This window comes from Poecilia reticulata, linkage group LG8 (genome assembly GCF_000633615.1).
Source record: "Poecilia reticulata strain Guanapo linkage group LG8, Guppy_female_1.0+MT, whole genome shotgun sequence".
Taxonomy (NCBI): Eukaryota; Metazoa; Chordata; class Actinopteri; order Cyprinodontiformes; family Poeciliidae; genus Poecilia; species Poecilia reticulata.
The window spans coordinates 13,578,810-13,602,395 of record NC_024338.1 but is presented as its reverse complement, the minus strand read 5'-3'; the positions used below and the strand labels follow the sequence as shown (position 1 = coordinate 13,602,395).

General features: G+C 38.9%; 2 protein-coding genes across 4 annotated transcripts; both read right to left on the bottom strand.

Moving 5' to 3' along the window:
* Nucleotides 1-6: 6 nt before the first annotated feature.
* Nucleotides 7-16,914, bottom strand: LOC103468785 (cAMP-dependent protein kinase catalytic subunit alpha). Of its 3 annotated transcripts, none has more exons than XM_008416089.2 (10): nucleotides 16,138-16,914; nucleotides 6,263-6,324; nucleotides 5,759-5,887; nucleotides 5,378-5,476; nucleotides 5,206-5,288; nucleotides 4,990-5,116; nucleotides 4,760-4,855; nucleotides 4,520-4,642; nucleotides 3,671-3,835; nucleotides 7-1,570 (listed from the first exon to the last, which is right to left on the bottom strand). In XM_008416089.2, the coding sequence occupies exons 1-10, from the start codon at nucleotides 16,181-16,183 to the stop codon at nucleotides 1,445-1,447; spliced, it is 1,056 nt and encodes a 351-aa protein (XP_008414311.1). In that variant the 5' UTR covers nucleotides 16,184-16,914; the 3' UTR covers nucleotides 7-1,444. The 3 variants fall into 3 exon arrangements, with proteins under 3 accessions (XP_008414311.1, XP_008414310.1, XP_008414309.1); XM_008416088.2 differs by lacking the exon at nucleotides 16,138-16,914 and adding an exon at nucleotides 14,115-14,420; XM_008416087.2 differs by lacking the exon at nucleotides 16,138-16,914 and adding an exon at nucleotides 8,462-8,828.
* A 496-nt stretch (nucleotides 16,915-17,410) lies between these two features.
* LOC103468786 (histone chaperone asf1b-B) lies at nucleotides 17,411-22,472 on the bottom strand. Its single transcript, XM_008416090.2, has 4 exons — nucleotides 22,080-22,472; nucleotides 20,678-20,793; nucleotides 20,337-20,513; nucleotides 17,411-18,148 (listed from the first exon to the last, which is right to left on the bottom strand). The coding sequence occupies exons 1-4, from the start codon at nucleotides 22,186-22,188 to the stop codon at nucleotides 17,957-17,959; spliced, it is 594 nt and encodes a 197-aa protein (XP_008414312.1). The 5' UTR covers nucleotides 22,189-22,472; the 3' UTR covers nucleotides 17,411-17,956.
* Between the last annotated feature and the right edge of the window lie 1,114 nt (nucleotides 22,473-23,586).

Sequence of the window (23,586 nt, the reverse complement as noted above, 5' to 3'; positions counted from 1 at the left end):
AAAAAAAAAATCGAAGTAAAAGCAAGAATATCAACATCAGCGACAGTAATCTGCAAATGTCCGTCCTACAAGTGAAAGCTGAGCAAGGCCCAGTAAGGCTGACGCACTTCACTGGGTCCTCTTCCATGTTCAATAAATCATTAAACGTCATTTTAATATTAAACATCTTATCCATAATCTCAGGTACCTTAGCTCAGATAAATCCTCTGGTTTTCTCTCTTTGAAAGTGATATTGTACAAAAATGCCATGCACGCCGTKTTAAAAAGTTTTGCTACTGTTTTTTGCGTATTTATATCCACCATCAGTTACATGTAGACAACCGCAATCTACAGTTGACAAAATTATATCTCGGTTGTACGGCTAAGAGACGATGTCGAAAAGACGGATTTTTCCTATGTGTGGTTATGAAGTATGGAAATTAATCAAACGAGTAATCGTCAGGAGTGTGACCACGACGTTAGCAGCTGCTAAACCACGGCTTATTAACCCACCCTAGAGCACTAAATAACACACAAGCACAGGGATTGACATAAAAAGGACAAAATGATCACCAATAGTAGTTGTAAAATGCTCTAATAAATTCATCTAAGAGAAAGACAGACTTAAATGCAGAGCTCACGTTTGCTTCTCTCAGGTCCCCCCAAAGGATTAAGACCTAGATGAAGTTTACTGTGATAAATAATTTTCACTCTGATCAAACAGGTCCCAACTGCTTCGAACGCAAGCAGTTAAGTGCATCATCCACCCATTAATCATGCCACATTGAGCAGACAAAGGCAGGTGCAGACAGGTTTCAAGCTTTCAATCAAATGGCCACTAGGGTCGACATAGCCATAGCCAAAACTCTGCACCGACTAGACACAGTTTTTTTCCAACCAGTTGGCATTATGATAGGCACATCTGTTGGACTTGGTATTGCTTGGACAGATTCAGGTTGGAGAGATGGAGGGAAACAGGCTGACAGGATACAACAATCACTCTACGGTTGTTAAAAGCTTGTAGAGTGGGCCCATTCAAAAAGGAGCCCAACATACTCAGTACCGTCACAGAAAAAGAAAAAAAAAAAAGAAAAATCAGTGCCTCCGCCTTTAAAAAGACTGCGAATGTGTCATTATGCCTCCAGAAAGATACAACTGTAGCTGAACTATGCTTGTTCTTATCCAGGCCCAGTCATAAACACAGGAGGGAGAAATAAATGAATAGCAAACAGTTGAGAAACAATCAGAAAAGGCAACACTGCTGGTTCTGTAGAGCTTTCTTCACTTTGCCTGTCTTACCAAWTTGGGGGGAGAGGGAAAATAGGGAAGCTGGGGTAGAGGATGATTTTACATTGTTTTCCTCATTACAAATGAGCAAGTTGTCAGTCCAACCTAGTGTTTCCTGTATTCGGATCCCCGTTCACTTTCTAAATCTGTCCCTCACTCTGCTACTCGTGGTTGGAGTCTAAAACTCTGCAAACTCCTTTGCACACTTCTCTGTGATGGAAACTCGGATTTCCTCTTCTTCGTAGTCATCGAAGTTGCTCGTATCACCAGGACCTTTGCACTTTGGGATAAAAGGAGCTTCCACCTGCAAACACACAAGGTTACGACATAGTGAGTAATACAAGAAATCAGTCCCCCCCCCAACAAATGGATCAAACTGGGTAATTAATCACAGGCTACATTCACAAATTTCAGTGGGATCTACTGGGATCTGAGTGACAGACAGTGAATGTCCAGTGATGAAGCAGAAAGAAAAGGACATTGTATTAGAAAGGATTTACAAATAAAAATCGAAAAATTGTGGCCTGCATTTATACTCGACTCAGAATAAACACTTTCTAGCAGCTGCAAGTGTTTCTCTACTAGCTGTGCACATAGAAACTGAATTTTCTACCAGATTTGTTTTTTTAACATAAAATTCAAGCTCAGGGTGAATGTGAGCATCTTTTTTCCAAATCATGTCACAAATTCTTAACTGGACTATTTTAAAAGTTTGGATCAAACACACAAAAGATAACAAGGATTAGATCTGGACTGTAACTAACCCATCTTAATGCCTTGATGTAAACCATTGTAGCTCTGGCTGTGTTTATGCAAGGGCTGGGCGATACAGCTTCAAGATAAAATTTCAGATTTTTTTTTTTTTTTCCATACCAAACCCCATTTTAATAATTTCTTTCCCTCTCTTGCCTTTTCTTAAAGAGAAATTAAAAATTATTGAAATAAAAGCAGGTTTATCCAAAATATTTTCTGTCATCCCTTCCGAAGTTTGACCTGAATTCAAAGTCTAGCAAAATACAAGCTGCAAAACAAGATGGCAGGCCCTGGGCAAGCTGAACTATGGAAACACCAAGGAGTGAATCAGTGGAAAAATAAAGAAATCCTGATTTTCCAAAAAAGTAATTTTTAGAAGCAGCAAATTTAATTGATAAAAATTTATTTATCACTCAGTGTCTTCTGTAACTCTTTTCCTGGTTGGAAAAAAAAATAAAAAATTCCAAAATTCTTGGGGATCCGATTCAATTTAAATAAGACTTAATGTTTTTTCTGCTCAGCAGGGGCTTTTATCTTTAACTCCGCCATGTAATCCTTTAATGCCCAGTCTCTTTCTTATGGTGGAGGCATGACCTCTGAACTTAACCGAGGCAAGTGAGACTGTGGCTCTTGTTGCAGTTTTTTGTGACCTCTTGGGTGAGTCATAGTTGCGCTCTTGGGGCAATTTTGGTCGCTCAAATCTGAGAGGCTTCCCCACTTGAAACTTTTTTTCAAGTGATTGAAAAGTTTTCAATCACTTTTTCACACAGGAACATGTGGGTTTGGATTTTTATCTCCCTCAGTAATAAACACCTTCATTGTAAAACAGCATTTTGTGTTTACTTGTGTCATCTTCAACTAATATTTAAATTGGTTTGAGGTTCTGAAACACCTCTGTGTGGCAGACGTGCAGAAAAAAAAAAAAAAGAATCAGGAAAGGGGGAAACATTTTTAAACTAGAAAAATAATACATGGTTTTCAACACTTTCTTTAGAAATAAAATCTGAAAACGGTTGGCTCTAAAACGTACTTATAGAAGCACTTTTTCTTGCAACTACAGCTGGGAAACGTTTTTTGTGTGTATGGATTGAAGCTTGAGCTTCTAAAAATTCGCTGTAACACACACCGCTCAAAGATCTCTCCTGCCAACCGCCATCACCATCTACAATAACTCTGAGGTATAACAGTGTTTAATTTTCCTTTGGGATCAATAAAGTATTTTTGAATTTGAATTCTAATGTACGTACAATAAACAGGTGACTTCTAAAAGCAATCATTTACAATGGATCTTATTTAGTGGGATTAGAAAAGAGGGGGCTGAATATGTAGACGTTTCTTTGTAAAAAGTTTTGAAAAGTAGTTTTTTTCCACATATTAGGTCTTTTAATTGGTACTTATTGTGCAAGAGTGATAATYATCATAGGTCCTTTGATATTAATAATTGTAATTTCTTMATGGTTTAGTAGTTTGCAAATTCACAAAAATCCTGTTGGAAGCACAGCCAGATCCATTTCCACTTATCAAAGTTTAATTTAAACCCCATCTTGTTTTGTCTGAAGGCTTTTCTCTGCCTCTGCAACACAACACCCTCTCCACACAATGGCGAGAATAAAAAAAAAAAAAATAAAATAAAAAAAAACGACAGCCCCACCTTTCTCTGGTAGATGGCAATCCAATCTGTGGTAGCAAACCACTTGTGACCCTTGATATCGTTGACTCCGTTCCTGAGGTTGCCGAAGCGTTTGGTCAGGTCCACCTGCAGCAAATTTCTCAACAGATCCTTCAGGTCTGAGCTGAAGTGGGACGGGAAACGAACCTGCAAAACGGCAAACACGGCATTCATGAYGAAAGCRTTCCCAAACTCAGAACTGTTTGCGTGAGCAGTTTTGTTTTGTAATATGTAAACACAAAAAATATTTTCTAAAATGTTTATTTACACGACGGTGGTAGATTTTACTTAAATGTCTGGTTAGTCGCAGGTCCTAAAAACAAGTTCTGTCTGCATGCTACTACTGAAATAAGCAAAAGTTTTCACTTCCAAAAGATAAGTGAGGACATGAACCACAGTWGAGAAAATAACCTTCATAGGAATTAACATAATACCACTGTGACTAAAATGGAACAGTAATTCAGCAAAAATGTTAGTTTTGGAAATTTCATACAATTTCAGTGATTTTTTCTTTCCCYCCACATTTTTCCTGAGGGAGGAAAAAGTGATCTGATTTCAGGACCTGATTATTGAACAAGATTTGACAAAATTATCCAGCTRAAATCGGCAGCATGTGGGTTTCGTAACAAATAAAAATGTATAAATTAAATATAAAACAAGTGAGTCAGCTCTAGACCTCCCAACACTTGTAAAATTAATTTCACGAGGAATGATACAACTGCAGCTGAAACACTGTCACTTAAACCGGTGGGAATTTTGATAGCAATGGGAAATAAATGTTCACTGTCAAAAACAAGACCGTGTGATTAATGYGACTTTCCCTGAACTCACCTTCCCCGATACAATCTTTTCATAAATCTGAATGGGCTGGTCCGCGAAGAAGGGAGGGTAACCAGCAGCCATCTCATATATCAGAACCCCCAGAGCCCACCAGTCCACCGCCTTATTGTAACCCTGAAAGCAGAAAAAGACAGAGCACATTTAACAAAACCCCAATATGACAGAGGAACATGCTACTGAATTTCCTGCAGGACTGTGAGCTGCTTCAAATGCACTGAGCTCAGCACTTACTTTACTGAGGATGATCTCTGGCGCCAGATACTCTGGAGTCCCACAAAGCGTCCAGGTTCGGCCTTTCACTCTTTTTGCAAATCCGAAATCTGTTACCTAAAGAGAGTGGCAGAGAAGGCAGGTCAAATCCCCGACCACATGCTTTATACAGACGAGATAGAAATTGGTATCAATTAGATGTGGGCGGAGGAGGAGGAGGGGTAAAAGTAATTGCGAAAATCTCTATGTACCTGTATGTAGCCTTGCTGATCAATCAGGAGGTTCTCTGGCTTCAGATCTCGGTAGATGAGATCCAGGGAGTGAAGGTATTCAAAGGTCAGTACAATCTGGGCTGCGTAGAAGCGGGCGTGTGGTTCACTGCAACGCATACAAGCCTCAATATTTACAGTCAAACACAGAGTGGACTTAAACGACGTGGCCTGAGCCGATTCAGAAAGTGAACTCACCTAAATCTACCGATCCTCCTTAAATGTGAGAACATTTCCCCCCCAGGCACGTACTCCATCACCATATACAGATTACTGTTATCCTACAGCGAGACAGCAAAAAGTGTTACACCGGTGGGTGCAGAAAACGATGCGTACGCACTTTAACAAATGCACAGGCATCAAGGCGCACCTTAAACGAGTGTTCCAGTCGCACCAGGAAGGGGAAATTGACAGCTTGCAGGATACGTTTCTCGTTCAGTGTGTGTTCTATCTGCTTCAGTTTCACTACCTGGGAAACAAATCACGGAAGAAGGCTTAATCGCACATCCTGTTTTGGCTTGTAATAAAAAAAAAAGGTGCTTTTCAAATCAATCTTTTAACAAAGATTTATTTATTTAAAAAGTTGCTATATATTAGTGCCATCATCCAAGTTAGTTTATAAAACTAGGACAAGCATAATCACAATTTTAAGACATGCAGTCAGAACATGAACATGGTCAGTCAAGTCAAGCCGTTGCTTTATTTACAGCTATTTTCTGACTTGGAAGTTGTGCATCAGCTTAATACCTACCTTTTGTTTGTCAAGTATCTTCATGGCAAAATGCTGTCCTGTCTCTTTGTGTTTAACCAACATGACGCGCCCAAATGACCCAGTGCCTAAGGTCTTCAAACGCTCAAAGTGATCCAACGCTGCAGTTTGCTGGAAGGGAAAAGCAAAAATATCAGTAAGAAAACTAAACTAGAAACAGAAAACGAAGTATGTTAAAACGAACCCCTATTAAAATAAATGAACAGTGACATCGTGCAGCTAAGGCTTAGGAATTAATGTGTAATTTCACAAATGTCCAGCAGAGGGTGTCCTGGTCTTGTCAAATAAAAAAAGCCAGCAAATAACCAATAGCTGGCCAACAGCAACAAGCATAAGAAAAGCTTAAACCAGGATCAAATCATAATAAAATAAATAAAAAAATATATATATGATAAAGAACATTTTCTGTGTAGCTTATCTGTATTATCTTCACTGTCGAAGAGAGAACAGCATAGACACAGTAACAGGAAATTGATCATCACTAACCTGAGCTGGATTCTCCCATTTTTTCAGGAAATCTTCTTTGGCTTTGGCAAGAAACTCCTTCACTGCAAACAGAAACAAATACAGATTTGAACCAAAAACAAAACAAAACAAAAAACAAGTATAGCAACAAAAACGAATCAGAGGATGCTCAGAGATGGACACTCGTTTGTGTCAAAGAGTCAGAGCAGAAACTGAAGTGAAAACATAAGAAAGGAACACCAAAAATAAACGACATACAGAATCTAACTCAACCTGTCACTTCAAGTATTGCTCAGCAAACTAGGAGACTTAAATAAGCAGGAAAGCCTTTGTGACTCTAAAAAAATTTAAATACCAAGTCATGCTACAGACTATGAGCTGCATGTCATGCAGGGGGAAAAACAGGAATTGAGAAGTGTAGTTAGGCCTGTCACCACAACAACTTTTATTATTGTGATGGGGAAAAAAAAAAAGTGTTTTTTTTTCCCCCCAATATGTTATTCCCCCTCGAATAACATATTGAAATTGATATTGGCATGATAATGCAAGTTCACGCTCTCAAAATCCAATTTTTTACTTTGTAAAAACCACTTGCATTTTATTTTATCCAAAATGAAACAAAAAAGCAGAAACAATAAAACAAAGCAAAAAAAAAGAAACAAAAAAAAAACCCCATGTACAACCAAAACCATAAATAAAATGGACTATGGTGTTTATAAACAAAAGTGACATAAAAAAAAGCAGCGTTGGATGGAAATTACCGAGCTCATTTTAATTCACTATGCAATTAATTGATTAATTGCTTATTGTGACAGGCTTAACTGTAGTTCCCATTTTCACCCCTTGGCTGGTTATTTACAGCTCCACATGACCAGAGTAATTTTGTATCCAGATACTGGCGTGTGTAGCATAATGGCCCATTTTTCTGAGGACGTAACACCGGTGAAAAAGAAAAGACTCCTGAGATCACATTATTTTTGTGCTGATAAACACACAACAAACAACTAAATGAGGGTTAAACTCGAGCAGTTTCAGGAGGACGACGACTCAATCCCTGCTTGAATTTGTGGATCGGTGGAAAGTAAACATTAAACACACAATTGCTAGCTTAAAGACATGTACGGCTGTGGACAGATTAATTGCGACTTGGCACACATGTTGTCATATGGAGAAGTTCAGTTTTGCCCCTTATCTTTATGGGGCTTCTCACAGCGCTCTGTGGGAACATGCAGATAACTAGCCCTTCCTCATTCCTCCCCACCATGTGAGCACTGGCYACAGTAACCGAGGGAATAGCGCTATTTCTACCGTCAGCCTTGGACAGACGACGGCGGAACCTAGAAACAAAGAGCTGCTGTTAGATAAAGGACTATAAAGCTGCTAAATTACTCGTGTGAAGTAAGACTAACAATTGCAATTGTGTATTTAATTTAACAAATTTGGAGAAAAAACAAAAACACAATGGAAAAGAATATTTATAGCATCATAAAACTACTTAATATTGACAATCACCAAGAAAAACAGCAGAACAATAACTCTAGTTAAGACTTTCATGATTATGTAAATTTTCTATCTAGCTAATCAATGCCTAACAGCTGCCTGGGGCACTTTAGATAAAGTCGACCAGTGGTCAATAAAGTGTAAGTGAATTGTAATTTATTTATCAGTTTAGGGCTATGAATGTTTACACGAATGATAATCTCGCATTATGTTTGAATGGGAAAACTCAAACTGCAACCAAAGTCCTCCTGAATTGTAAATGAAAGCCTCACGGCAACCAAACACAAAAACCTCCATCAAAGGTGGTCCGATTTCCTGCAAACCCTCTAAAGACTTTCAGCTCCAACAATAGGATGGGAGAAAGCCAGCGAAAAATGGCAAAGACTAAAGTTCACGTAAACATGTCAGGAGCGCCGCGGCTCCCACAGAGAGCAAATGAAAGCAGAGCCGGTCGCCAGGGAGAAAACATTTCCCGAGAAAGTTGCTCAACTTCCACTTCCAAGGAGAAAGAGCCAAAAATGGAGCAATTACTGGACTACGCTGGAGCATGCGGAGGAAAAAGAAGGATGTAGTGGATGGAGGATCGGCAGCTGTCCTGAAGGATGCTGGGCTTCATCTAGTCGGCTTTTCTGTAGATGTCAGAACTACTCTGGAGCTGCAAGTGAGCAACAAGGAAAAAAAAAAAAAAAACGCTTCCCGCTGTACCCTGAAACTCCTTACCATCTGGGAGGACTATGGGTACCTCTGGTGCTGCAGCCTCTGCTGAGCGCGACCCAGATTCGCTTGAGCGCGAGGATGACTCCCTCTTGCTTGCATGCCTTCTGGAGCTCTTCCTGTCACACATTAGCCTTGCAAAGTCTCCCCTGTACTTCTTCCTTTGCCTCTTCCTCACAGCTAGTGACTCATGACCTGTCCTCCCCCTCGGAGAGCTATCTGGCTAGATCAGCAACCAAAACCTTGACGAAAACCAGTCGGGTGTCTTTGCCAAGCGGACAAGTGTTCAGGCTTTCCAAAGACTGTCACTTTGTCGGAGACCGGGTTTAAAAAAAGTAGCATCCACCTCCACCGAGCAGCAGCGCTCGAGTTAACACTCATTCAGATCAATTGGACCCTTGCTTGGTTTGTATCAATATTTATTCTGTACACAAAGTGCTCTCTGCTGTTCCCTCTCACGTTAAAACACACACAAACACACATGCACACACACGCACACACACACACAGAGTCTATATATTGATCTAAACAGGGGCATAATCACCCGGAGGAGGGGCATAAAACACTAGCTGGTATATTAGACCGGCCCCGAGATGAAGTCCTATGGAAAACTAGGCCCAAGCAGAGGCCCCAGAGATGCAGCAGACACCAATGGATGAAAGTCAAACTTTCCCTAATTAGCAGAACCAATCAGATTTCACATCTTTGATGACAAACCTTTGGAGATGATCTGGGTGCTTTTCAAGAAACATAAAAAAAATGTATAAATAAATTAAAAAATGGCACTCTCAGGAGGGAAGCGAAACAGGAAACGGTCTGCCGCACAAACTTTTTCTCGAAGCCCAAATGTACCACAGCCTACATAGTGCCAGTGCTGAATTGATCCTCCAAAAATCAATCCGACATCTCTCCCCTGGGCCTCACTGGCCCACTCTGACGCAGAAGCAGAAGGGTTATATTAGGGCAGGCGGACTGACATTTACACCATAAAAATGTGGAAAATCAGGTCTCAGTCGACAGCCAGTCTTGGTCAGATGGAAAGAAGGACAATGTGGTGCAGAATAAAATGGTTAAGGCGGCAAACGGAGCGCTATTTAGGCTAGAAATGTGTTTGCCAGTCTGCAAAGTTGAAAAATCAATTTCTGACATCAGCTGCATATAGCCAGGGGGCCCTTACTCAAAAACACACCAATGGAAAGTAGTTTTATAATCTAATGTCCTGAAACACGGTGGCCAGAAAAATTACTAACAGATCAGAAACACAGTAGCTCATGAATTTCTCATTGGTATTCTGCTAGTCTCATCTTATTTTAACTTAAATTCAGCCATCTGAGGACAGCCTCAGTTCATAAAAATATATATATATATTTAAAGATTCAATGTTAAGAAATAACCTCACTTTTGCCAAACACAGTTAAGCCCGTGTATGACCAGGAAACATGCACATCAATAAGCCATGGCTCTACTTATTATAAAGTTGACAATGTATTTTTAATAATGCTTTTGTCAAATTAGTATAGCAGACAATTTTGCATCATAATTTATTTGTCAAAGAAGTACAGTTGCTAGGATAGGTTGCTACATTCATTTACCAACTTCTGGTTAGCTTTTGCTAGAGCCAGTCAAAGCAACACAAGATTCTTAATTTCTCAAATTAACAGAGTTCACCCACAAAAATGCAGCATGCATAACATTTTCTTTTACTTTATTAGCTTTTATTAGCTAGAGCCATAAAATGAGAGGGAGATGATGCTGGTCATTTCCCCCAATGGACCGGTCAGTCGTCGTACCACCAGCCATAAGTCAATTTGTACTCACAGGCATAGAGCCAAAATGGGGCATTGCTAACTTTTAAAACAGATAATGTTAGTTTATGCTGCTGGTCTTTTGCTGACACGGGGTTTTTGCTACTACTCAGCTTTGTGGTCACTACACTGCTCCACAGATTGGATGAGGATGTTAACATCCTTCAGCTTCTTCTTTTTGCCTGCCGCAAACGTAGAAATACACCCAAGCACCACATTTGCCTTTTCAACTAAAGACATAGTCGTCGTGCTAAAGTAGTTTCAGAGGGTGATTTCACACGTGATAGTCCAGTAGGCTTTTGGGGACCAAAAGTGCAACACTTGTTACATTTTCACCTGCTGAGGTTCACTTTCATACTGCACTGTGTCAAAAGAACCAAACCCCTTAGAAAACCTGTTTAAGATGTGGAGTGGCGTCAGATTTTAGCAGTTGTAGGAGCGGGTGGGGTGAATGCACTCCAGCTTCCAGAACCAGCTACAATATTCACATTCTGACAGCCTTAAATACAAGTCAACTTGAAGTGAGATAGGAATATAATTCTCCATTTGTCCGTTTTAAACAAAAGGTCAACTAGAAACACAGTTTTCCATTGAAGTTTCATTCATGACTAAACTGAGACCAGATATTTCCCAGGTGGGTTGTTCCAACAGAACAAAAACCACATAAGCATAATCTAATAACACATTTCTGGTGACTAATTTGATCAGTTTGGGGGTGTGGGTTAAGCTGAAGCTAAAGTTGCCACATGATTTGTAAAGACCAACTTTCTTTTTAGGAATCCAGACGATATTTATTCATCTCATATCAACATCTAGATAAATAAGTCACGCATTTCTCAGACTCTATGCTCTAATAACTTGTCAATGTTGCTTTTTCAACAAGTGATGTTGGTGAAAGGTTCCCAACAGCTGATATTTGATCTGCAACATCTTAAGAAAAGAACATTTTGAGTTATTAACAGCATCTCCACATAGTAAACAACATGTCTGTTCACATATTGCTGATTAATGGCCTACTTCCATTTTCCTACAAATAAAACAGAAAAGTGAGTCTTGGTAAATATTCGTCTGATGAGCTGTAAATATAGAAGTTGAACAGCTGCAATGACTACCGCTAACCACACCACAAACCTCTGTCCACAAACAGCATCACCACTAGTTACACCTTGGAAAAAGGTACAATATTCAGATTGTAGTGTCAGGTGCAATTATTTAGCATTAGTATTACACACACACACACACAAAAGAAAACCAAACAATGGACCATGGTAAAAACAGTCTGAATTTTTTCTTAACCATTTGCTGGCTTTCCTTTTTCGGCTGAAACCACAGCAACTTCTAAATAAGTGTGAAAATACAGATGCACTTTGCCTTAGACCCTTTCATTTTAAGACGACAATGTTGTCGAGCCAAACTGTCAAAATCAGTCCTCGTTGTCGCAGCTACGTGACGAAAACCACATCATTTTGTTCTCAGCCTCATGTTAAACACCTGTTCTTGTCACAACCCCTCTGGGGAACGTTTTGTTCCCCCTCTCTATGAGAAACTGTTGATTGGTTTGAATTTCGTGCGTGTGTCTATCAACGTGGAAAACAGCCTCGACCACTCAACTTCCAGAAGCCGGTTTTCCAGCTTGAGAGCAGGATGGATCACTTTGACGAGCCGACGCCGTGAACAAGTACGTAGTGAAACATTAACTCCCCCCGCTCAGTACGGGTCCTATTCAGCGGAAGAACGTTTCATCAATGCCTCCTGTTCTTCTTTTCTGATATCATGGAAAATAAAACAAGATTTTCCAGTTTGTCAATCATTATTTCCTCCTCTTCTGAACTTGTGAACTCATAATAGTTGATCCTCTGTGCCATGAAAGCTGTGTTATTGCACTCTTGTAAATTATATATATATATATATATATATATATATATATGGCCAAACACCATGACCTACAATGCAGTGAGAAGGTTTTACTTGAGCTCGGCTCAGTGGGTCTCATCAACCGTGAAGGATCTGTGCAAAAACGAACATCCAAAAACCACATGACTGGGTTTTTGTTTATTTAAAAATGCCTCTTCCAGCAAAAAGATGCGAAAACTTTGCAGTTGTCCAGCTTCAAAATGGCCCAGAGCTAAAATTTTGTAGAAAATTCAAAGCCACAGCTGGCTGAAAGATTCCTAAACATTCCCCTTGTTGAGAAGATCGACTAATGAATATTTCCAGTGAGGGAAAGAAAAAAAGTATACTCATTGTCAGAAAATGAAAGAACCACTACCCATCACTTGTATTAAAAGGTAACACCATCTTAAAACTATCCAGCTAAATGTAGGCTGTACCTGAGCAGCTAGCCCAACTGTAATCATCTAATATCAGCATGTTATAATCTCAGCTAGGTATTCAAAATGGCTCCCCAATAAGCCACCTGTTGGATTTAGTCTCTAGGTTCTGAAGAGCTTAAAGATCCTAGTGAGTGTTGAAAGCATTTCAAAAACAAGGAGTGAGGAGAATTTGATGATCTTTCCGTCACGATTAAAAATATATGCATCACATGAATTGTATTGCCAAACCTTCAGGTGTTCCTTTGAAAAGAGGCAGAAAACCAAAAAGGCAGAAATTTGTTCTAATCTATATCACAATCAATAATAAAAAGTTTTATGAAACCACGATAACCGATATTTTACGCCATTTCAGCAGCACTGTGAATAATTGCTGCTTTTCTGCATTAAATAATCTCACACTGACCCATGTGTAGTCATTTGTCAGAAGCACGCTCCATGTGTACCACTATGATAAATGTATTAATAGGTGCAAGTGCAAAATTACTGACCTCTGCACCGTCTCATCTCTGCCACCTAGAGCTCGGAAAAGTAAAAATCAGAATAAACCAGTACCTCTATTGATGCGGGTTAGCTACAGGCACAGCAAAACAGGTCACTCGCAACTGAATCTGATAAACACCACAGAAGGTTTTTTGAAATATCTCCACTGTTTTACTTTGTATGTTCCTGGATTAACTAAATTACTGTGAAGCAGTGATTAGCTTCACAGGACGCCGAGTGCTTTACAGGCTCCAGAAAGCATACAGAAAATAGATGGCCGTAGCATGTTTTAGCTGCAGGTCAGCGCCAGAAGTTGCCGTTTCTGCTCTCCAAGATGCCCGTAGCAGCTGATTGGCATATCAACCGCATGGTCTGTTGCTAATCAGCGTAGGCTCATAACAAAGCCCCTTTATGTAGAGACAGGAAGTGATGAGAGTGATCCAAACACGAACCTGGCTGCTACACAAACCAGCTGTGTGCAGAGAGGAGGAAGGACGTGAACAATGCAGATATTTATAGAAAGAAAGTTGCACTTTGACAGAGCACCGCCATACTGCACGATAAAACTCTGAAAATGTGATTTGATGTATGACACAACTTAAACCAATGTTGTTCAAGGTACGCATCACATAGTCTTAACTTGTCCCGATGTTAGTAGATGGTGGAAGTATAACTACATCTTAATAGCAGTCATACATTCTGAAGTACAAAGACACAGAAATGAAAAATATGTAGTCAGAAAACATCAATTTTACACTGCTTTCCGAAGTATGCACAAACTTGTAGAAACTTGTCATAAATAATAAATCAAGAACAACTAATGTTTCCCAGAAAGAAAGGTCACTCCAAAGCCACTAAACACCTAACAATCCATTCAATGGATTTAGTAGCAAATCTTATTAAGAGAAAAAAAAAATACACAGAGGTTATGTTTCAGACAACTGCTTTTCTGTTGTGACTGGCTACATAAGTGGGACACGGCATGAAAAACAGCTCCACCCATAACCCCGTGCTCTGTCAAGTTCCAGAAAGACAACTCACTGGAGTGGCAGGCCTCTAGCTCCTCTTGTGGTCGGTGATGTGTGCCTTCTCCCCCGCTCATGTCCCCCAGACACGGTCCGCCTCGGTGAAACAACCTTCCTGCCAGCTTGTGAATAACAGACATCCTGCAAGGCCACAGAAGGCGCACCAACTGCCTCTGTGGCGTTCGAGACTCTGCAGTACGCCCGGACCTTTTCACAAAGCGGGAAGTCCACAACAACTTAAAACCAGGTACAAACTTTCAATTAGCCTGCGTCTAGTCTACAGAACAGGAGAGGAGACGGCCGACTGTGCGAAGCCAGGGGCTGGACGCTTCCTCGCTCCTTCACTTCCTGCTGCAGCTCACAGTTTTGTCCGCCCTGCTTCTTCCTGTGGGCCAGAAATTGGCCCTTTGTACCAGCTCACTACTTCTGTTCCCCCGTTCGCAACGTCCTATGGCGACAGAGGCCGCGCACCTGAAGCAACCCTCGACGCGCACGTTCCTTTTTCCGCAGGAACCTAAATGTCCTGCCATGTTGTGCCTAATCTCTGTCTGCTCAGTGGAAAAAAAAAAAAAGACACCTCTGTGTGTGAGGCTCTAAAATCTCTGGTCTGCACCTGTCTCTGCAGATCAGGGTGGACCAACAGCGATCAGGCTGATAAGAATGTGAAGCATGGAGACATGGACCTGAATATAGTACCTCCTCTGTACCTCAAAAATAAATAAATAAATAAATTTTAAAGCATAAAAATCTACTTTTTAAATCAGCGGTGGGTTACCGTTAAAGAGACTGGGGTTCACACTTACTCTCCATCAGTAACAAGGAGCTGATGAATATTTCACAGCTCCACGTTTAGACTTTGCACACTTGGACATTATTTATGGCTTTATAAGTAAATACATAAAGCAGTACCCTCCTGAGTATTCTGTAAGGCTGGTGAGATTGAAAAAAAGAAGAAAAAAAAAACTGTCAGAAAACTTTAGAACAAATCAAATATTTTGGATCACTCAGTTGTCAGAAACTCATCCGGATGCATTTGCAGTGTTTTGATAACTTGTAGTCTATCGTGGTAAACCTTTGCATCCTGCTCAGTTATACGTTTGAGCAGAAGTTGCCGAGAGCAACAGCAATTTCCCTACATCAGAAACAATGTGCGCTCACAAAAACTTTGCGACACATACAAGTGCCTTTGTTGGAGACGTTGCTCATCACATGGTGTTCAAGAGACTCTTCAGCTCCCAAGTTTCTGCCTGGAGAAGATCACCCTGGTGCATCATATGACTCCACCCTGGTATCTTTATTTCTTTTTGCTGATAACAACAATCCCAACCCCTTATTTTCTTCGAGATGCAACTCATTAAATGCAAACTAAACAACTGTATCTCCATTACAGTTTTTATAGCTTTACAATCTGTGAATACGAAGAATGTTTTCCCACATGCAAAACTGTAAAGTTGGAAAAAAGAAAGAAAAAAAAAACAGAAACCACAAGAAAACCTATGACTGTTTTAAAAGACCTTGCTGTCGTAACCACTGGTACCTCTGAATTTAACCCGGGGCTTAGGATCACGAGCTTTCCCACAGGATGAGACTGTGTAGCAGTTTCTGCGCTCCAACAATTTAGCTTGACTTTTTGTGTGTGTGTAAGTGAATGGAAATTTGTCGAGCTTTTGAGGTCTAAACAGCTGCATTTCACGAAGGATGTTTGTCTCTTGAAACTGTGGAGAGGTGATAAATTACTGCCACAGTGAGAACGTACTGCAGTAAATGGTTACACCCAAAACAATCTACACTTACATGAAGTTGGATATAGAGCTGCTGTGTGTGCGCGCGCGTGTGTGTGTTTTATTTATGAAACATACCTTGTGCATACTTCCTCAAATAAAGTAATATTACCTTGGCCAACCCAGTGAAAACAAATCCAAGATGCGTTTTTTTGTTGTTTTTTTTTTCTGTTATAAACAAAATTCTGTAATTTTCAGCAAGTTTTTTTCACGTTGCATTTCAAGGGTAGGGGCTGCTGTCAATACGGGGTTACTCACCACTTTCCATTTCATTGCCCTTCTTCGCGGTGGGCGTGTTGCCCATGATTGCAGCCTGATGGTGGGGTCTCTTGGCTCCGAATGACTTTTTCTTAGAAGTCGCCTAGTTAACGTGCTCCGCTAACGAAGTCGTAGGACTCAATGAAGTTGACAGCTGGCTACTAGCTGACAGCTATCATTATTAGAAAGCCCAGGTGATAAAAATTCTCCCCCAGCAGTTTTTCGTTGAATTGTGAGTTCGGAAAAAGTCCAGTTGAGAGAGAGCGTCTCCAAGTCTGCAGCTAAAACTAACTGCTGATGTTAGCTAAGCTAGCGCGTTAGCTCGCGGAGATAGCCAGCGGATATCAGCTTACTGACGTTAGCATACAAATTTCCAACACAGCCCCGACGAATCCTGCTGGTGTCACTCGGTTTCTTCTTTATTCCAGAAGTCGCGTAATTTTCTCCAATGTCCGGTCCCGATGCAAATCGTCGAAAGAGGTTTTTTTGTTTTTAACTAGCAAGTTAACGTTAGCATTTCGGATCCTGGCCTTAATAAACCAGGTGCTGTCTCAGGCCTTGTCAGTTGATATTTAGGTGAGAGAATTTATATCCGGTTGACTCGCTTTTCCTGCAGTCGGCTATTTATATTGATATGGTTCCATTCGTTTCTTGATCAGTCGTGAGGTGCAACAAAATCCTGGGACCGACCACCTGATAGTCGATTCTTTAGATCAACAGACCTCTTCCATTAATCTTCAGACCGCAAGGGAAACTCCAGTCATCCATCCACCTGGTCCCGCCTCTTCTTGTATCTGATTGGCCTCGTACCGAAATACTTGCATGATATGTGTCACACAAGAGCCTCCTATTGGTTGAGTGGAAAATATCCAAATATTGGATTGATGCGATTCGCCTGTTGGACGCTAGATCCCGCCTTCCACACTTGTCAGTAACCAATACGCATGAACGTGTATTTTTTGGCTCTATACTATTAAATGTTGGGATTTATATTATTTATTTTAGCAGAACAGGTACATTTTACAGTCTTCATTTCATTTATTGATCAATATTTTTTCAGTTACACACACAGCTCACCTCGTTTACCCCGCCAATGTGTGACTGGGCGTGACGTTAACGTGGGCTATTTTTAGTAAAATGTGAGAATACAAAGGGAAACACAGCTGGCACTTCTGCTTAAATCCGTGGGAACTGGTCGCTGTAAATAAGATGTTATGAATAAAATAACTTAATTTGTCTTCCAAATTACAATGAGAACCCCAGCCACGCAGAGAACTATAACAACCTTTTTATTTGTAACACAAAACTCCAATCAGAAAAGAAAAACAAAACAGGAAGTGATACAGTTCTTACAAAGCCTTTCTGAAAAAATTAAGTTAAGTAGAAGTTTAAGTGGAATTTCACACAAATATTATTAGATCACCAAACTTCTTCATACATATTGCTGGTTACGCCGAATACTTCAGTGCTGTAATGTCAAAACGGTTACAAATCCACTCTGCAAACAAAGAATGTGGCCAAGTCAGCAGCATGTAGTTAAATTTAGTTTAGCTGCATCATTTCATAGCCGTTTATTTTTAACACTTCAACGTAGCTTTCGATAATCACAAGAACGGCACCTTCAAAAAAACAATGATTCCATTAAGATGTTCATAATCTCATAGGAATAAACACCGGAAGTGAGGATTGAGGATGTTTCAGGAAAAACTGAAGCAGTAAGGCTGAGAGATCTGAATGTCATTTCAGCCACACTAGAATGTCCATAGGCATCCTTTAAAAACAAGGTAACTTGGCGTCTGTCATCACCTTTTGGGTATCTCTATAAGCAATCCATAGAGTTATCTGGTAGTATGCCCACCGGTGGGACCTTGCCTGGCAGACAGGATGGGGGAAGCATGGAGTTTGATGTAGGATCCACGTTTTCAGAGTCTTCCATTTTCTCGGCGCAGCCTTCCCAGTTTATGTGAAATCTTGTAACACGTGGGTTTGATGCTAAGATATTTCTCTGGAGCTGAAAAAAAAAAAAAGACAAAAAAACAGAATGAGTTACCATGGTAGAACAGTAAGATTTATGGTATAAATAAATATGTTTGAGGGTGTTTTAGACTGACATTAATTACTGAGCTAAAGTTAAAACTGTAGAAAAATAATACTGGAAACTTAACAGTTGTTTCAGACAAATAAAAAACAGTGGAAATTTGGATCTTATAACCTTTGACTTGAGACATTTTTAATATGATATGAGCTAGTACATTAAGTGACCACTTTGCAGCTTTAACTCATCTTTTTTTGCACCTCCAAGTGAACTCTTATTCCACATGTGAGATGTCTGAAAAATGTGACACCTACAATCAAAATCCTTTCTCATTACGGCAAATCTCACAGCAACTTACGACCGAAGCGAATACCTGAATGAGTCACTGCTTGCAAAATGGCAGAAAATCTCTGTAAATTACATAATGAGGAATCGGCTAATTAGCTATTCACAGGACTTTGGTGGGCCATGAAAGCATGATTGATGGTGTGTTTTTTTTTTATATTTTAAATTTGCAAGCACAAAAATGTAGGCAAACACAGAACCTGTGCTTTGCTTTTAAATAAATATATTACTAATGTCCATCTGTGGCATTTTTAAATAAACTTTTTGATCTGAAAGAAAAACTTCAAACCCTGAAATGGCTTTAAATGGTTAAAATTCCTTAGAATGGATCTATCATTATGTTCTACAGATTTCACACATCAGATTTCTGTTTTTGCATTATTGATTCAGTTGATTTAGATCATCAAACAAATGTTAATATTAAGACAAAAATAGCTTGAATGAAAACAAAATGCTGGTTTCAAATAGTAATGATAATAAGAAAATCTGTCCAACCATCCTGATGCTTTTGTACCCCTCTAGTGTAATTTTGCCCCAGTGCTCTGAAGAATGTGGTTAATTCAGCCCCATATGAGGGTCTTAAGCATGAAGAGACTGTTTTAGGTCACACCATCCACAGCAAATCCATCATATTCAAATCTGGATTTCTAAGCTCCAATAGAACCAACCTTCAGCTTATTTTTTTTGAGATATTGAGAAGTGAACTTGCTGGTGTTCTATGGCCCATTTCTCCTGATGCATAACCCACATGAGCTTTAGCTTAAGGTCAAAAAGTGATGGCCCGGAAATTCTGGATTTTCTGGTAGAAACCATACTTCCTGGTTCTATAATTAAGTCATAACAATACATTCGACATGTTTGGCTCTCTGTTTTTTTTGTTTTGAAATGCTGTTATTTTTATACCAGATGTGACAGAAAGTTTCTCTTCCAGAAAGTTTCATCTTTGTCTTGTCAACCCACAAAGTATTACATCTAAACTCTAGGTTAGTATTATTAGGATGTTTGTCAAATGTTAAAATGTTATAGTGGCCTTTGTGAGGTTTGGTCAGCAGTGGTTTTTCAATTTGGAACTCTTCTTTGGTGCCATTTTGGCCCAATTTCCTTCTTATAACTGAATCATGAACATTCACCTTAATGAAGGAAAGTGAAACCTGCAGTGCTTTAGATGTTTGATCTGTGCTTTTGTGACTTCAGGGATAAATCATCAATCCACTCTGGAGCTACCTTTGGCAGATAGATAATGGCATCCCAATTTCTTAGAAATGGCTGTGACCCTTTCCAGAGGGACAAAGGTAAATGACATCGTTTTTCAACCGAGTGTCTTTGGATCCATGCATGGCGTGTTGCTTTTTAAGATCTTTTGCCTATTTTGGGATATCTGCAAATGATTTCTTGACTCTACAAGTTTGTCAAAGAGAAAACATCAGTAGGGAAACTGAAATTTGGTTCATCACAGTTAATGCATAATTTACTAAATGGTGTTTTTTTTTTTTGTTAAACACAGGGTTGTGTTGGTATAGTTATTTTCCCCCTTTATATATATATATATATATATATATATATATATATATTAGCTTATATTAGCTAGGGTTTGAAGCATATATTAGCTTACACTTGCCATCTTATAAAATTGTGAATATGTCCTCTTTATTTATTTTACCATTTATTTATTTCCTTTTATGTTCATCTAAAACCAAAAAAAGAATATTACTACCCAGTCACACGTAAAGTTATTAAAATTTCTTATATATATATTATATTGAACATCAAGACATTTATGTTAGCAAAAGCCATGTTACCATAAATCAACCAGTCTGACCTGTGTGTAGTCTGGCTTGTTTGGAGGATTTTCACGAAGCTCTGGGTCTGTGTATTCGTTGTTCACATAGTAACCGATACGAATAAACTCCTGGCCACGATAAGTGCACGTAATTAGAACTACGGTTACTCCAACAGCATCACTTTCAGGAATCAAACCAGTATTTGGGGCGTCAGCCTGACGAAAGAAAAAAAACACACAAAAAAAACCATTAAAACTTCAAATAGAGTATGTGTTACATAAGACACAGGTAAACAGTAACCTTTCTAGTATTTTTTTTTTTAAACATTTTTTTACTTTTTTTTTTTTTTTTTTTACATACATTCTGAAAACAAACATACCTGAAAAACAAACATATGTCTCCCAGCAGGTACAGGTCCAACCAAAACAGAGTCCAGGATTTGGTCATACTCCTCACTTTCAGCTGAACCGACATAGATGATCTTCCATTCTAGATCTAAAAAAATATATATATACTATAGTTACAAATTAAAAAGGAGTTAACTACAATGCGTAAAAGTGAAGCAAGTTGAAGGTTGTTTCATTTGTTCAAATTTAGTCATTCCAGCAATAGGAGTCCCAAAAATGATAAACAGACTGATTGTGGGAGCATGAGGCAGAATTTCCACCCACACAAGGATTGGCCACCACAGATACCAGACCTCATGGAGATTCTTTGATGCTGAAGAACATTCATTTATGCCATCAGAAGACTTTCTGTATTCGTTGGAGAATACAGAATATCGCCGTCACATCATTTAGAACTCAATACTTGTTAGAAATCCCTGCAGCTTTTTCAGTGCTGCAGTCAACCTATTGGCAGCATCGTTGATCAGATTCAGCTCAATCTGTTCATCGGTTGTTGATGACTTTACAATTATCTGCAACATGTGGCTCTGGGGCTGCAAGTGGCTCTTTGGACCTTTCAGAATGGCTCTTATCTTTTACTATAAATGTTATAGAGCTAAAGTTGCCAAATATAAATGTTTCAACAAACATTTGTCAGGTTTTAGCAGCTTTTTCAGCATTTCCACAACAGAAATACACTAAAAGTACAAGTAAAATCATTTTAGATCCAGTTCTCTTAACATTAGTTTAACTATTGTGCTTTAATTTACACAATTTTCCGTAAATATGAACACCCCAGAGGGAAATGTACCATATCCATCTTCACTTTGCAAATCTTTTATTCTAAACCTAAAAATATAAACAAAGTGGTAGGTCAGATTCATTATAACTGATGACAGGTGTGAATTCAATAAAACTCGATGCTTAAACTGAATCAAAAAGGCATTTCAACAAATTCAAGGTCATTGTTGCTTTTTATTTTAAGGTTTTTTTCCAGTTTGTAAATTAGCTAGTTTTCCTCTTTAATTATATTTTATAAATGTCACATTATGTGTTGAAAAAAGTATTGAAATTGCCCATTAGTGTTTAATTTTACTTGCGTAGCAAAAAAAACTGTCATTCTATATTTGTGCTACACTTTTAAACTGCCACAAATTGAACTTGTAGTCTCTCCTTTTTCTCTAAAAGTCAAATCGAGAAGGCTATATTTAAACAAAACCGTATGGTGCGAATATCCTCAGTGTCTATCCCGAAGCTGTATTAAAAGTCTTTCCGTACAGCTCGCTCTGTAACTTTAACCGAAGTAAACCGATAGCCGTTAGCCTCCACTACAAGGAGTCTGTTTTTAGCGTCACACAAGCAGTTATATGAAGGTTTTTCTGCGATGGTACTCACCTTCAGGAAGGTCTTCCATACATTCAAAGGTGATTTCAAACTGAAAAGGGTTTCCAAAAGGACTCGGGTTGTCCAAGACGGCTACATTCAACACTTGTACCTTTGCCATTGTTGCTGGGGCGCTAAACTCGGGGCTAATAAAAACAAACGTCCAGTTTCCAATTGGAGCTTTAACAGCGGCACTGCCACGCGAGTATTATTAACAGAGCTACCCGAGACACACCTCCGTGTTTACGGGCTCAACCACACGAAAAATATTTAACTTCTCACAATGTCAATGTTAAACTAGGTAATGTGTCTTAGTATTTAACAATAAATTGCCGCCCTCCCGCCGCTTTGACTGTCCTACCCAGATGTCACCGCGAGTATGGCAAGCCGTAAGTACGTGGAAGACGTGCAGTGCGCTTATTTTAAAACAGAGACGGACTGCTTTTACTGACCCCTAGTGGTAAAAACACACAACATCAGCTGTAAACTTTTTTTACTTTCTAAATTATCTGAGATAGTACAAACAAAGAAAATATATCACTGTCTATCACCTCTCATTAATCACTAATACCCCCTCTCATTAATCTTATTTTCGGTCGCAACAGACACCATAAATATCTTGTTTAGGTTTTGATTGGCAAAAAGATTGCATACATTTTGTGTGCCAAAAATTTATGTCAGCAGTACATGGTGCAGAAGATATGGGTGTTATAAATTTCCTCCAATTATTCATGAAATAGATTTGTTTTTTTGTTGTTCTTGTTTTTTTTTTTGTTTTTTTTTTTAGAAATTCCATCATGTGAGACATAAATGTGAGTAGATTTCTCATAGAAATGTACCAACATATTTCAGTCACTTTTTTTTATCTTTTTTTTTGAAAAACCTTCTACTATGCACGCAAAGGAATAGAGACAAAAAAGTAAAACAAAAAATACAATTGTAATAAAACATTTTTATTACAATGGCACAAAAAATGACAGATTGTTCTACTTGGTTTAAAAGGTGAGTGAAAATCTTGAAATATTTTTTGTAAACATTTCAAATTCTTTTCAAAATAAACAATTTTCTCACATTTTATGCCCTAGGAATTGAAACAGTCAAAGTTATGCAAAAAATAACATTTAAAAGAAAGTGTACAGCATCCAGAAGGCTAAGAAATGTGTTTTCCAGTCTGCAGACATTGCCTGTATTAATTGGACATATAATTTAAACTAAGCTGCTATACTGCGGACAAACGCTTGTCTATAGCCTTTTAATTAACAAAGAAGATGATTTTATGTAACAAACACTCATCCTCTACACCATACACATATCTGAAAATTGACTTTAACTTTTTTCCTTCTCATTTTTTTTAACCTATACTATTATCAACTACTGATATAGTAAAAACACAGACCAATACACTGAGAACACTACACACCAATACACTTGAAATTCTGAAATTCTTTTAAATAGGAGTGTTTTACTTAAAACAAAACACACCTCAGTGCCCTCTTAATGATCTTAATAAATTCAGATC